At 45.5% G+C, this 14790-nt stretch overlaps 1 protein-coding gene across 1 annotated transcript in view; it reads left to right on the top strand.

Moving 5' to 3' along the window:
• Positions 1 to 9710: 9710 nt before the first annotated feature.
• Positions 9711 to 14790, top strand: part of LOC119796581 — a 31438-nt gene continuing 26358 nt past the window's right edge. The window contains exon 1 of the mRNA XM_038305205.1: positions 9711 to 9795. Coding sequence (XP_038161133.1) covers positions 9761 to 9795 — 35 coding nt within the window. The 5' untranslated portion in view covers positions 9711 to 9760. The remainder of the gene's footprint in view (positions 9796 to 14790) is intronic.

The following is a 14790-nucleotide window of genomic DNA, read 5'->3' as shown; positions in this document are numbered from 1 at the left end:
ATCATTCTTGTTCTCTTGAGTGAGAGTGTTTAGAGTTCCTTGGCGTTTCTGATTTTCTGATCCTGACCTGTTCTGCCTCTCAGCCACTGAGCCTGGCTGTTCCTTTTCTGATCTGTTTACCTGACCTGCTCCAGGCTCCTGCTTGTTCTCTGGGTCTGCAGCATCCGGGTGGCATCCCATTGGACGCCCACTGGCTGGATCCTACCTCGTTCTCTGGGTAGGTTAGTGACTCACATTCATAATCTTCCTCCGTTAGCTCTAACCTGCGTTCCCTCTCTCCTCTGATGCCCTAGCTGCTGCTACCACAGATCTGTTTGTTTTAAATAAACACTTTTTGAGTGTCTGTCTGAGTACTGGGATCTATGTTCTGAATCATGAAAGAAAATCCCTTTATTGTCCCACAATGAAAAAACTGGGATTACAGCAGCATTACAGCAGAAGTGGTCACACAACGAGGACCTTAAAAAGTGTATAAAAGTAACAGAATAAGCAGTAGAGTTTGAAAATAAATAAAATCCTGTAAAGTGTTTTAACAATATAAAACTGGAGAATAAATAACCAATATGCAGCTGTGGACATTTTTACAGTGATGGATATTTGAAAATAGCAGCAACATCAGAGATGTGCAGAATGACAGCAGCAGGTTATTTAACTGACTAAGGTAGAAACTGAGCAGAATCAGCATGAATGGAAGAACTGGTTGAGGTTGATGGGAACAGTGGTGGTTCTAGAGTCTTCCAGCTGCTGGGAGGAAGGATCTGTGGTTGGGGTTGGCGGTCTGTCACTGAAGGAGCTCTCCAGTTCAGCACCAGCTGAACCAGCATGGTGGGGGGGGGGCATTTCCAACAGACTCCAGAGGGCATCCCGAACGCGTGACATCACCAGCCATGGACCAATGGCTGCCCTCTGGAAAGAGGCTTCACAGCATCACTGTTCGTCCAGCAGGTTCTGCAACAGCTCCCCCCCCCACACACACACACACACACACCCCCCCACCCCCCACTGCCATGAGACACTGCTGAAACCATAATCTAGTCTCTGCATCACACTTCAAAACATCATATTTGCACTACCAATGAGGCTGATTCTCCATTTTCCCTTTACATAGAACACAACAGAGTGTTTAACTGCATTTTCCACTTTATAAACGGAAATGTTCGTTTCACTGTTGGAAGCTGAAGGCAACAAGATGTCAATAAAGTTTGTCTAAGTCTATCCAGCCACAAAGCCCTCCTTCCTGATCAGTTCACTTCCTTTCAGCTATAGATTAGCCACGACGATGTCGTCCAGGTAAATGTTAGCTCGCACTGTGACACTGAGGGGAACAATCACTGTTTCAGAATCTTCTCTAGAATTATCTATGTCCTGTTTTTCTATAAACTTCTCAGCCATTTGCCTTCATCAGAGCAATTACTGGTTTTAAATGCTCGAGAAACCAGTTCTGTAGAAAATGTTTGGCTTTTATGAAAGACGTTCAAGTCGTTCCTTAGAAAACAGCTGAGAGGCGAAAAGTTCTGTTTACAGGTTGGATTCCATCATGACAGAGTCTGTTCATGGAAACGGCTTCAGTTCCCTGGAAGGTCAGAAACAGCCAGACTGGGAGGAGACGGCAGCGAACGGATGAGGTGGCAGATGGTCCAATAGGGAATCCTTTCAGCTTTACAGGACTTGGTCCAGGTCTTTTTGATGATTTGGTCTATAAAGTTAAGGTCAGGAAATCAGAGCTCCTTCAGCTGAGTTGAGAGAAAACATCTTTTAACTCTTCAGGCTTGTTCTTCCAGATGATTTGATCAAACTGGGAACCAGTGAACATTAGAGAAGTTGCTGCTAATCTCTGCCTGCATGGATGGATCCCTGAGCGACAGCAGAGTTACGCTTCCATCTTCTGAGGGATGTTTGGATCTCTGCTTCTCTGGGATTTAGGGATGTTTTATACTGAGATAATTAATCGTGTTTTTGAGGAGATATTTTTTACAGTTTACTGTTTTACTGCTAAAACTTTACATTCTTAATATTTAATGTCAGTCCTGAGGTCTTGGAGAACTTTGCTGTTTTATTTACAGGAACTTGTTTCGCATCATCTGCTAACTGGGAGATTTTCATTGGTCAGAAACATGAACAGCAGTAAATGTTAACGGGAGCATTTCTGTTTCTGCAGCTTTTTATTCCGGTAATTAGGAGAAGGAGAGCAGAGAGCTGGAGCCACAGGCCCAGTTCAAAACCGTTACTGAGAGCTACACTCTGGTTCCCAGTTAACTGGACTGGTTTGGTTCTGGTTCTGGTCCAATTCAGCCCAGTTCCAGTAAAACCACCATTCCATGAATACAGTCAATTCTGACCTCAATTAGCAGAACTGGCCTGCAGCTTCTGAACACGCCCTTCTCTCCCAGTTCAGCATTAAGGAGGAGGAGGAGGAGGAGGAGGAGAGCTTCTCTTCCAGTTCAGCATTAAGGAGGAGGAGGAGGAGCAGGAGGAGGAGGAGGAGGAGGTGGAGGAGGAGGTGGAGGAGGAGGAGGAGGAGCAGGAGGAGGAGGACGAGGTGGAGGAGCAGGAGGAGAGCTTCCATCCCAGTTCAGTGGTTTGATCCAGGATCTGAGCTGAACCTTCGTTGCGTAACATCTGGCATCACAGAGTTCCTCCTTTGGTCTAAAAGTAAAGACCTGCTGCCCGTCAGCATCAGCTGAGCTAAAATTAGGAAAGAAAAAATATCCTAAAATGTTTTCTTTACACTTACGTATGTATCATGAAATGGAGAAGTGGGACGAGAACAACCAGCAGCTGTGGATGTTCTTCTTTTGCAGGCCTGAACTTTGGCACCATGAACTCCACCGTACAGCTGAGCAGGTTTCTTAATGCGGCGGTTGGGAACTACCTGCTAGCTGCTCGTCAGCTTCTTCACTGGTACAGGTAGGAAGCACAGGAAATATCACGCAGAGTTCCTGCCATGCTCTGCCAGGGGACGGCCCCCTGCAGCCGGTCCCTCTGTTTGTGGTGTTGCTGGTGTAGGAGCTGAACTGTGCGGAGGAGTCTGTGTGAGGCACGGATCCAGAGAAACAGGGTCTGGCTACAGGGGAAGGCCCCATGGACCACGAAACCAACAACTGCAAACCGAAATGGAAACAGGCTCTCTGACTGCGCTGCTCAAACAAGCAGCTTTCACTTCTGGTTTTTCTTTGACCAATAAACATCTTCCCCATCTTCCTCTTGCAGCAGCTGAACCAAACTTTGAAACCAAACAAAAGGTCCGAATGCAGCTCTGATGTCAGCCAGAACCACTGGACACAAGGATGGTCAACAGAAAGCCTCAGAGCTTCCAGGAGGAAAAGCATGTCAGAAAAGTTCTAAAGTGATTTGGTTCGAAAGGGATGAAGCTCTAAAGAGATAAAGTTCTAGAGCGATAAAGTTCTAAAGGATAAAGCTCTAAAGAGATAAAGTTCTAGAGCGATAAAGTTCTAAAGGATAAAGTTCTGGAGGGATAAAGTTCTAAAGTGATAAAGCTCTAGAGGGATAAAGTTCTAAAGTGATAAAGCTCTAGAGGGATAAAGTTCTAGAGCGATAAAGTTCTAAAGGATAAAGTTCTAGAGCGATAAAGTTCTAAAGGATAAAGTTCTAAAGTGATAAATTTCTAAAGTGATAAAGTTCTAAAGGATAAAGTTCTGGAGGGATAAACTTCTAAAGTGATAAAGCTCTAGAGGGATAAAGTTCTAGAGCGATAAAGTTCTAAAGGATAAAGTTCTAAAGTGATTTGGTTCGAAAGGGATGAAGCTCTAGATGGATAAAATTCTAAAGGATAAAGTTCTAAAGGATAAAGTTCTAGAGCGATAAAGTTCTAAAGGATAAAGTTCTAAAGTGATAAATTTCTAAAGTGATAAAGCTCTAGAGCGATAAAGTTCTAAAGGATAAAGTTCTAAAGTGATAAATTTCTAAAGTGATAAAGCTCTAGAGCGATAAAGTTCTAAAGGATAAAGTTCTGGAGGGATAAACTTCTAAAGTGATAAAGCTATAGAGCGATAAAGTTCTAAAGTGATAAAGTTCTAAAGGATAAAGTTCTGGAGGGATAAACTTCTAAAGTGATAAAGCTCTAGAGGGATAAAGTTCTAGAGCGATAAAGTTCTAAAGGATAAAGTTCTAAAGTGATTTGGTTCGAAAGGGATGAAGCTCTAGATGGATAAAATTCTAAAGGATAAAGTTCTAGAGCGATAAAGTTCTAAAGGATAAAGTTCTAAAGTGATAAATTTCTAAATTGATAAAGCTCTAGAGCGATAAAGTTCTAAAGGATAAAGTTCTAAAGTGATTTGGTTCGAAAGGGATGAAGCTCTAAAGAGATAAAGTTCTAGAGCGATAAAGTTCTAAAGGATAAAGCTCTAAAGAGATAAAGTTCTAGAGCGATAAAGTTCTAAAGGATAAAGTTCTGGAGGGATAAAGTTCTAAAGTGATAAAGCTCTAGAGGGATAAAGTTCTAAAGTGATAAAGCTCTAGAGGGATAAAGTTCTAGAGCGATAAAGTTCTAAAGGATAAAGTTCTAGAGCGATAAAGTTCTAAAGGATAAAGTTCTAAAGTGATAAATTTCTAAAGTGATAAAGTTCTAAAGGATAAAGTTCTGGAGGGATAAACTTCTAAAGTGATAAAGCTCTAGAGGGATAAAGTTCTAGAGCGATAAAGTTCTAAAGGATAAAGTTCTAAAGTGATTTGGTTCGAAAGGGATGAAGCTCTAGATGGATAAAATTCTAAAGGATAAAGTTCTAAAGGATAAAGTTCTAGAGCGATAAAGTTCTAAAGGATAAAGTTCTAAAGTGATAAATTTCTAAAGTGATAAAGCTCTAGAGCGATAAAGTTCTAAAGGATAAAGTTCTAAAGTGATAAATTTCTAAAGTGATAAAGCTCTAGAGCGATAAAGTTCTAAAGGATAAAGTTCTGGAGGGATAAACTTCTAAAGTGATAAAGCTCTAGAGCGATAAAGTTCTAAAGTGATAAAGTTCTAAAGGATAAAGTTCTGGAGGGATAAACTTCTAAAGTGATAAAGCTCTAGAGGGATAAAGTTCTAGAGCGATAAAGTTCTAAAGGATAAAGTTCTAAAGTGATTTGGTTCGAAAGGGATGAAGCTCTAGATGGATAAAATTCTAAAGTGATAAAATTCTACAGCGATAAAGTTCTAAAGAGATAAAGTTCTAGAGCGATAAAGTTCTAAAGGATAAAGTTCTAGAGCGATAAAGTTCTAAAGGATAAAGTTCTAAAGTGATAAATTTCTAAATTGATAAAGCTCTAGAGCGATAAAGTTCTAAAGGATAAAGTTCTAAAGTGATAAATTTCTAAAGTGATAAAGCTCTAGAGCGATAAAGTTCTAAAGTGATAAAGTTCTAAAGGATAAAGTTCTGGAGGGATAAACTTCTAAAGTGATAAAGCTCTAGAGGGATAAAGTTCTAGAGCGATAAAGTTCTAAAGGATAAAGTTCTAAAGTGATTTGGTTCGAAAGGGATGAAGCTCTAGATGGATAAAATTCTAAAGGATAAAGTTCTAAAGGATAAAGTTCTAGAGCGATAAAGTTCTAAAGGATAAAGTTCTAAAGTGATAAATTTCTAAAGTGATAAAGCTCTAGAGCGATAAAGTTCTAAAGGATAAAGTTCTAAAGTGATAAATTTCTAAAGTGATAAAGCTCTAGAGCGATAAAGTTCTAAAGGATAAAGTTCTGGAGGGATAAACTTCTAAAGTGATAAAGCTCTAGAGCGATAAAGTTCTAAAGTGATAAAGTTCTAAAGGATAAAGTTCTGGAGGGATAAACTTCTAAAGTGATAAAGCTCTAGAGGGATAAAGTTCTAGAGCGATAAAGTTCTAAAGGATAAAGTTCTAAAGTGATTTGGTTCGAAAGGGATGAAGCTCTAGATGGATAAAATTCTAAAGGATAAAGTTCTAGAGCGATAAAGTTCTAAAGGATAAAGTTCTAAAGTGATAAATTTCTAAATTGATAAAGCTCTAGAGCGATAAAGTTCTAAAGGATAAAGTTCTAAAGTGATAAATTTCTAAAGTGATAAAGCTCTAGAGCGATAAAGTTCTAAAGTGATAAAGTTCTAAAGGATAAAGTTCTGGAGGGATAAACTTCTAAAGTGATAAAGCTCTAGAGGGATAAAGCTCTAGAGCGATAAAGTTCTAAAGGATAAAGTTCTAAAGTGATAAAATTCTACAGCGATAAAGTTCTAAAGAGATAAAGTTCTAGAGCGATAAAGTTCTAAAGGATAAAGTTCTAGAGCGATAAAGTTCTAAAGGATAAAGTTCTAAAGTGATAAATTTCTAAATTGATAAAGCTCTAGAGCGATAAAGTTCTAAAGGATAAAGTTCTAAAGTGATAAATTTCTAAAGTGATAAAGCTCTAGAGCGATAAAGTTCTAAAGTGATAAAGTTCTAAAGGATAAAGTTCTGGAGGGATAAACTTCTAAAGTGATAAAGCTCTAGAGGGATAAAGCTCTAGAGCGATAAAGTTCTAAAGGATAAAGTTCTAAAGTGATAAATTTCTAAAGTGATAAAGCTCTAGAGCGATAAAGTTCTAAAGTGATAAAATTCTAAAGGATAAAGTTCTAAAGGATAAAGTTCTAGAGCGATAAAGTTCTAAAGGATAAAGTTCTAAAGTGATAAATTTCTAAAGTGATAAAGCTCTAGAGCGATAAAGTTCTAAAGGATAAAGTTCTAAAGTGATACATTTCTAAAGTGATAAAGCTCTAGAGCGATAAAGTTCTAAAGTGATAAAGTTCTAAAGGATAAAGTTCTGGAGGGATAAACTTCTAAAGTGATAAAGCTCTAGAGCGATAAAGTTCTAAAGTGATAAAGTTCTAAAGGATAAAGTTCTGGAGGGATAAACTTCTAAAGTGATAAAGCTCTAGAGGGATAAAGTTCTAGAGCGATAAAGTTCTAAAGGATAAAGTTCTAAAGTGATTTGGTTCGAAAGGGATGAAGCTCTAGATGGATAAAATTCTAAAGGATAAAGTTCTAGAGCGATAAAGTTCTAAAGGATAAAGTTCTAAAGTGATAAATTTCTAAATTGATAAAGCTCTAGAGCGATAAAGTTCTAAAGGATAAAGTTCTAAAGTGATAAATTTCTAAAGTGATAAAGCTCTAGAGCGATAAAGTTCTAAAGTGATAAAGTTCTAAAGGATAAAGTTCTGGAGGGATAAACTTCTAAAGTGATAAAGCTCTAGAGGGATAAAGCTCTAGAGCGATAAAGTTCTAAAGGATAAAGTTCTAAAGTGATAAAATTCTACAGCGATAAAGTTCTAAAGAGATAAAGTTCTAGAGCGATAAAGCCCTAGATGGATAAAGTTCTAGAAGGATAAAGTTCTAAAGTGATAAAGCTCTAAATGAATAAAGTTCTAGAGGGATGAAGTTCTTGTCATAAACTAGGACAGATGGACCCAGCATTCAAGGTGAGTCAGAGAGTGAGAAGTTTCAAAATGTTTAATGTCAGAAAAATGATGCAATGGAATGGGACCCAGACTGCAGGAGGACGGGGCACCGTCCAATCACTGACGGTCTGGAGGGAGAGATAGAGGTAACTGACCAGGATCATCTAACAGGAGATTATTATCCGCCTGATTTGACTTACCTGGTTTAACAGGTCAATCCATCCTCTCCCAGGAAGCAGGATCAGCCGCTGGAACGCCAAACGAGATAAAGAGCAGAGCCGTCCAAAGTGTCCCCGATGCAGCAACCTCAGTGAGAAAGCAGGACACTGATCCGGGTCAGAGAAACAGTTCAGAGGGCTTTCGATCTGAACAGGATTAGACAGATCCAGGGTTCCAGGAATCCTCAGAGGGTTCAGGCAGGTTCAGACCAGCAGTGAGCTCAGGCAGACACACTCAGATGGAGACAGGCAGGCTCAGTGGAAGAGAGGAACATAAACAAGACATGGTACCAGGAGAGCTGCAGAACTTTAACTGGTCTCCACCTTGGAGCCAGACCTACGGGAATTAAAACTGACCTCCCCACCTTCTGAACCCAAACCATGAGGTCTCTGCGGAGAAAAGACAAACAGTAAACCCTCTAAAACCCCTGGCCTCTGGGGACGGAAACATGAACCAGGGACTTAACTTAGACTAATGCAACAAAACATGAATAACTGAGACAAAAACAGAACGCCAATAAACTAAGAATACATGAATAAACAGAGAAAACACAAATGATCAAAGAATAATGATCTGGCCCTGATAGCTGGGCTGAACCGTATACATAGCAGAGAGAGCAGGTGAGATCAGTGATCATTAGAGAGCGAGGAGGGAACAGCAGGTGAATGAAGGCAGTAATTATGTCAGCTATCAGGGCTGCGATCATGACGGTTCTACAGAAATAAAGTTCTAAAGGAAAAAGGTTCTAGAAGGATCGCACGTCTGCACTGAATGAGCTGCATGGTAAACACAGAAGCTAATGGCTAATTAGCATTCAGAGAGAAACGGTGGCAGCCTTTCTGAGGTACGCTGTGGTGTAAACATGTCAACTAAAGTCCTGGTTTCCATGGATCCCTCCTGTAAAACTACAATATAGTGATAATCATTAAAACACCAAATGGTTTATATGATTGTTGGATCTGCTAAATAATGCTAAAATCAAAGCTGGTTTATTGTTTCACCAACAAACTGACATCAATCTCTAAATGAGGAGTGAAGACAGGAGTTCTAGTTCTTGGTTTGACCAAAATGTAAATGAAATGTTTTTAGTTCTGCTTTGAGATGTTTGGATCGATGTCGTCTGAAGAGGAACAAGAAGATCACTGCTAATTTGTTTAGTGGAAGAAAAAGGTTTGAATCTGAGTAAAAAGAGGAAATACAACTTGTTTTTAAAAAACGATGACCACTGTGTTTTAGCTTCATGTGATGTCATCAGATTGATGCACTGAGGAAGCTTTAGATGAGGCTGCAGGTCCAATAGGGACAGGAAAGGTGAGACAATAAGGGGGACGGTCGTCTCTCTGCTCTCTGGGCTGCTTTACAGTGAAGAACTATATCCAGGATCATTAAGGGAAGCATTTAGAGCATCCATAGCAGATCAGAGCACAGAAAATGGATCAGTGAACATTTCAAATCTTCCAGCTGAACCTGCAGACCCTCCCAGCCTGAGATCATGATTATCAGCACTGGAACGTTCTAAGGCCTCTTTAGACCCAGAGCGGCTGTGAGGTGGGGATGTAACTTTCCTCCAAAGTTCAGCTGCTGATCTTGAATTTGCTCCGTCGGCGGCTTCAGCTCCTCCATGTTCACCCCCGACCCATTGAGCCTCAGAAGGGGATGTTCAGATGTGTGAGGAGCCTCCAACCTGCGGCAGCATATCTCACAATGAATCAACCAACAGATGCTCAGCATCATACAGAAATTCCCACTCATGTTTGTTTGTTGCACGGTGACCTATAAACGTGGGAAATCTGAAAGCCACCCACCGCCGAGCTTCTTTCTTTCTGCACGCCACAACCTCCGGCCCGTCTTCCTCCCTACATCCCCCCTTTCATTCCACTGCTCAGTCTTTGCTTCTTTATTTAGAAGAAGGGAGCTTCACACTTTCAGCTGGAAGAGGCTTTCTGGTTTCACAAACTGCATAAACGTGTCCAACCAAAGGTGCTTCTGAGTTTCACTGCCACGAGGGGAGCCACCTCCACCACAGCCACCCCCCACTCGTTCTGCTCAAACCACAACTCTCTGTGCAACAACAACAAGAGAAAAACCCTTCCATCTCCACTCCAGCTCAGCTCAGCGTAAAAGGGAAAAACCTGAGAGAGAGGAGACAGATGAGTCCGGACTCCGAGCTTGCAGCACACAGCAGGTGAGTCCGACGTTGCTGGGATTTCTCTGCCTTTACTCACCTGGAGATCAGGATGGAGCCGCTCTCTGGGCTGAACCAGGTCTGATGGGTTTCCCTGAACTCTTTCTCAGAATAATTCATGTAGCTGTTTGTTTGAAGCGGTCTGAGCTGCTGGTCGGGTGATGGATTGATGCGTTTGATTGTGAGCGGCGGCTCTTTGAGATGTTTTGAGAATACTGATGAAGCACGTATGCGCTGGTCGCTGTAAGCGTCCAGAAATGACTAACTGCTTATTTAAAGTGAAACCTTCAGGCAGACCAACTGCTCTAGGCGGACGGTTCTAGGCAGACAGCTGCAGGTGGACACCTGATGGTTCTTGGTGGACGGCTGCAGTTGGACGTCTCTAGGTGGATGGCTGCAAGCGGACGGCTCAAAGCAGACGGCTGTAGGTGGACGGCTCTAAGCAGACGGCTCTAAGCAGACGGCTCTAGGTGGACGGCTGCAAGCGGACGGCTCAAAGCAGACGGCTGTAGGTGGACGGCTCTAAGCAGACGGCTCTAAGCAGACGGCTGTAGGTGGACGACTGTAGGTGGACGACTGTAGGTGGACGGCTGTAGGCAAACAACTGAAGGAAAACAGCTGCAGGCGGCCGGCTGTAGGTGGACGGCTCTAGGTGGACGGCTCTAGGTGGACGGCTCTAGGTGGACGGCTGTAGGTGGACGGCTCTAGGTGGACGGCTCTAGGTGGACGGCTGTAGGTGGACGGCTCTAGGTGGACGGCTCTAGGTGGACGGCTGTAGGTGGACGGCTCTAGGTGGACGGCTCTAGGTGGACGGCTCTAGGTGGACGGCTGTAGGTGGACGGCTGTAGGTGGACGGCTCTAGGTTGACGGCTCTAGGTGGACGGCTCTAGGTGGACGGCTGTAGGTGGACGGCTCTAGGTGGACGGCTCTAGGTGGACGGCTCTAGGCGGACGGTTCTAGGCAGACAGCTGCAGGTGGACACCTGATGGTTCTTGGTGGACGGCTGCAGTTGGATGTCTCTAGGTGGATGGCTGCAAGCGGACGGCTCAAAGCAGACGGCTCTAGGTGGACGGCTGTAGGTGGACGGCTCTAGGTGGACGGCTCTAGGTGGACGGCTGTAGGTGGACGGCTCTAGGTGGACGGCTCTAGGTGGACGGCTGTAGGTGGACGGCTCTAGGTGGACGGCTGTAGGTGGACGGCTGTAGGTGGACGGCTCTAGGTTGACGGCTCTAGGTGGACGGCTCTAGGTGGACGGCTGTAGGTGGACGGCTCTAGGTGGACGGCTCTAGGTGGACGGCTGTAGGTGGACGGCTCTAGGTGGACGGCTCTAGATAGACGGCTCTAGATAGACGGCTGTAGGTGGACAGCTGTAGGTGGACGGCTCTAGGTGGACGGCTCTAGGTGGACGGCTGTAGGTGGACGGCTCTAGGTGGACGGCTCTAGGTGGACGGCTGTAGGTGGACGGCTCTAGGTGGACGGCTGTAGGTGGACGGCTCTAGGTGGACGGCTCTAGGTGGACGGCTGTAGGTGGACGGCTCTAGGTGGACGGCTCTAGGTGGACGGCTGTAGGTGGACGGCTCTAGGTGGACGGCTCTAGATAGACGGCTCTAGACAGCTGCAGGTTGACGGCTGCAGGCAAACAGCTGCAGGCAAACAGTTGCAGGCAACCAGCTGCAGGCAAACAGTTGCAGGCAAACAGCTGCAGGCAAACAGCTGCAGGTTGACGGCTGCAGGCAAACAGTTGCAGGCAAACAGCTGCAGGCAAACAGCTGCAGGCAAACAGCTGCAGGCAAACAGCTGCAGGCAAACAGCTGCAGGTTGACGGCTGCAGGCAAACAGCTGCAGGCAAACAGTTGCAGGCAACCAGCTGCAGGCAAACAGTTGCAGGCAAACAGCTGCAGGCAAACAGCTGCAGGTTGACGGCTGCAGGCAAACAGCTGCAGGCAAACAGTTGCAGGCAACCAGCTGCAGGCAAACAGTTGCAGGCAAACAGTTGCAGGCAAACAGCTGCAGGCAAACAGCTGCAGGCAAACAGCTGCAGGCAAACAGCTGCAGGTTGACGGCTGCAGGCAAACAGCTGCAGGCAAACAGTTGCAGGCAACCAGCTGCAGGCAAACAGTTGCAGGCAAACAGCTGCAGGCAACCAGCTGCAGGCAAACAGCTGCAGGCAAACAGCTGCAGGCAAACAGCTGCAGGCAAACAGCTGCAGGTTGACGGCTGCAGGCAAACAGCTGCAGGCAAACAGTTGCAGGCAACCAGCTGCAGGCAAACAGTTGCAGGCAAACAGTTGCAGGCAAACAGCTGCAGGCAAACAGCTGCAGGCAAACAGCTGCAGGCAAACAGCTGCAGGTTGACGGCTGCAGGCAAACAGCTGCAGGCAAACAGTTGCAGGCAACCAGCTGCAGGCAAACAGTTGCAGGCAAACAGCTGCAGGCAACCAGCTGCAGGCAAACAGTTGCAGGCAAACAGCTGCAGGCAAACAGTTGCAGGCAAACAGCTGCAGGCAAACAGCTGCAGGCAAACAGCTGCAGGTTGACGGCTGCAGGCAAACAGCTGCAGGCAAACAGTTGCAGGCAACCAGCTGCAGGCAAACAGTTGCAGGCAAACAGCTGCAGGCAACCAGCTGCAGGCAAACAGTTGCAGGCAAACAGCTGCAGGCAAACAGCTGCAGGCAAACAGCTGCAGGTTGACGGCTGCAGGCAAACAGCTGCAGGCAAACAGTTGCAGGCAGACGGCTGCAGGCAAACAGCTGCAGGCAAACAGCTGCAGGCAAACAGCTGCAGGCAAACAGCTGCAGGCAAACAGCTGCAGGCAACCAGCTGCAGGCAAACAGCTGCAGGTTGACGGCTGCAGGCAAACAGCTGCAGGCAAACAGCTGCAGGCAGACAGTTGCAGGCAAACAGCTGCAGGCAAACAGTTGCAGGCAAACAGCTGCAGGCAAACAGCTGCAGGCAAACAGTTGCAGGCAGACGGCTGCAGGCAAACAGCTGCAGGCAAACAGCTGCAGGCAAACAGCTGCAGGCAAACAGCTGCAGGCAAACAGTTGCAGGCAAACAGCTGCAGGCAAACAGTTGCAGGCAAACAGCTGCAGGCAAACAGCTGCAGGCAAACAGCTGCAGGCAGACGGCTGCAGGCAAACAGCTGCAGGCAAACAGCTGCAGGCAACCAGCTGCAGGCAAACAGCTGCAGGTTGACGGCTGCAGGCAAACAGCTGCAGGCAAACAGCTGCAGGCAAACAGTTGCAGGCAAACAGCTGCAGGCAAACAGTTGCAGGCAAACAGCTGCAGGCAAACAGCTGCAGGCAAACAGTTGCAGGCAGACGGCTGCAGGCAAACAGCTGCAGGCAAACAGCTGCAGGCAAACAGCTGCAGGTTGACGGCTGCAGGCAAACAGCTGCAGGCAGACGGCTGCAGGCAAACAGCTGCAGGCAAACAGCTGCAGGCAAACAGCTGCAGGCAAACAGCTGCAGGCAAACAGCTGCAGGCAAACGGCTGCAGGCAAACGGCTGCAGGCAAACAGCTGCAGGCAAACAGCTGCAGGCAAACGGCTGCAGGCAAACAGCTGCAGGCAAACAGCTGCAGGCAAACAGCTGCAGGCAAACAGCTGCAGGCAGACAGCTGCAGGCAAACAGCTGCAGGCAAACAGCTGCAGGCAAACAGCTGCAGGCAAACGGCTGCAGGCAAACGGCTGCAGGCAGACGGCTGCAGGCAGACGGCTGCAGGCAGACGGCTGCAGGCAGACGACTGCAGGCAAACAGCTGCAGGCAAACAGCTGCAGGCAAACAGCTGCAGGCGGACGGCTGCAGGCAGACGGCTGCAGGCGGATGGCTGAGATGGACAGCTTAGCTGTGTCGTTTCTCTACACAGATTTAGGGTTTCATAGGGGCAGGAAGGAGCAGCCATTATTTGACTTCTGAGCAGCTTCAGAAAGAACGGCTTCAATCCTTTACAGCAGGATATTCTAACCTGCTCATCTCTGATGGGGTAAAAGAGAAACAGGAAGGTCAGTTCTCTTTTTAAAACGTCATTCAGTGTTAATCCATTTTCATTTTACCAGCAGCTTTTAACAGCTTCTAGTTGGTGATGTCACACTCCGACCCCAGGCCCTCTGGAGGAAGAGCTCCTCAGCATTAGACAGTCTGACAGTGAGAAAAGGATCGTTTTCCAAATGTGAATCTTTTTCTGACAGCAGATCCTCCTGGACTGTCTGGGATTGAAAAGCTGCGTCAGTCACAGCCCAGGGTCTTTAGTTAGATCCAGAGCTTCTAGAAAGGAGGACACATCGGGCTGAGTAACGTCTTCTGCCTCGATTACTGGAATCTTCCTCCTGTCCAATCAGCTCATTGGACAGACAGTCTGTCCTCAGAGAAAGGAGCCTCTGTGCCACATCCTGTTCAGTTCCAGAGAAACAGGAAGTGCCTTTGATCAGCAAAAACCAAACATGTGCTTAAAAACATTTAAAACCTTTTATTGTGCTCAACCAAAATGAAGAGGTTTTGCTTTGCAGTGAAAGATGAGCAGGATTGAAAAATTTCATCAGAAGTTAAAACTGTTCTGCTGCAGATGTGCTTTTCATAAAACATCCATAAAGAGGAGCAGGCTGCTCCTCCAGGACCTGAGGAGCAGAGCAGATCCACTCTTCATTCATCTTCTCCTAACGTAGACTATCATGGAGACGCACTCATCTTCTCCTGCCTGCTGCTGTTCAGAGCTTTAAAGGTGGAGGAGCTGGAAGGGTCTGAGACAGAAACACTGAACTTTGACCTAAAGCCGGAAAAACATCCCGAACCAAAGACAGAAGTAAGGAGTTCATGAGCTGAACCTGTATCCGAAGGTAAACCAAGTGAGCCTGCTGCTCCTCTTAAAGCTATGGACTGGAAGGACTGGTTTGGTGGCAGGAAAATTCCCACATCTGATAGAAACACGTGTGAAAGCTTTGGAGTCCAAGTGAAAACCACCTGAGTAGCTCTGCAGGTCAGTGGCATTTCAGACGGGT

The sequence above is a fragment of the Cyprinodon tularosa genome, unplaced genomic scaffold, assembly GCF_016077235.1.
Source record: "Cyprinodon tularosa strain WSP-4 unplaced genomic scaffold, ASM1607723v1 ctg1149, whole genome shotgun sequence".
NCBI classification, from domain to species: domain Eukaryota; kingdom Metazoa; phylum Chordata; class Actinopteri; order Cyprinodontiformes; family Cyprinodontidae; genus Cyprinodon; species Cyprinodon tularosa.
The sequence above is the reverse complement of the archived record's forward strand: the minus strand, read 5'-3'. Positions and strand labels throughout refer to the sequence as shown.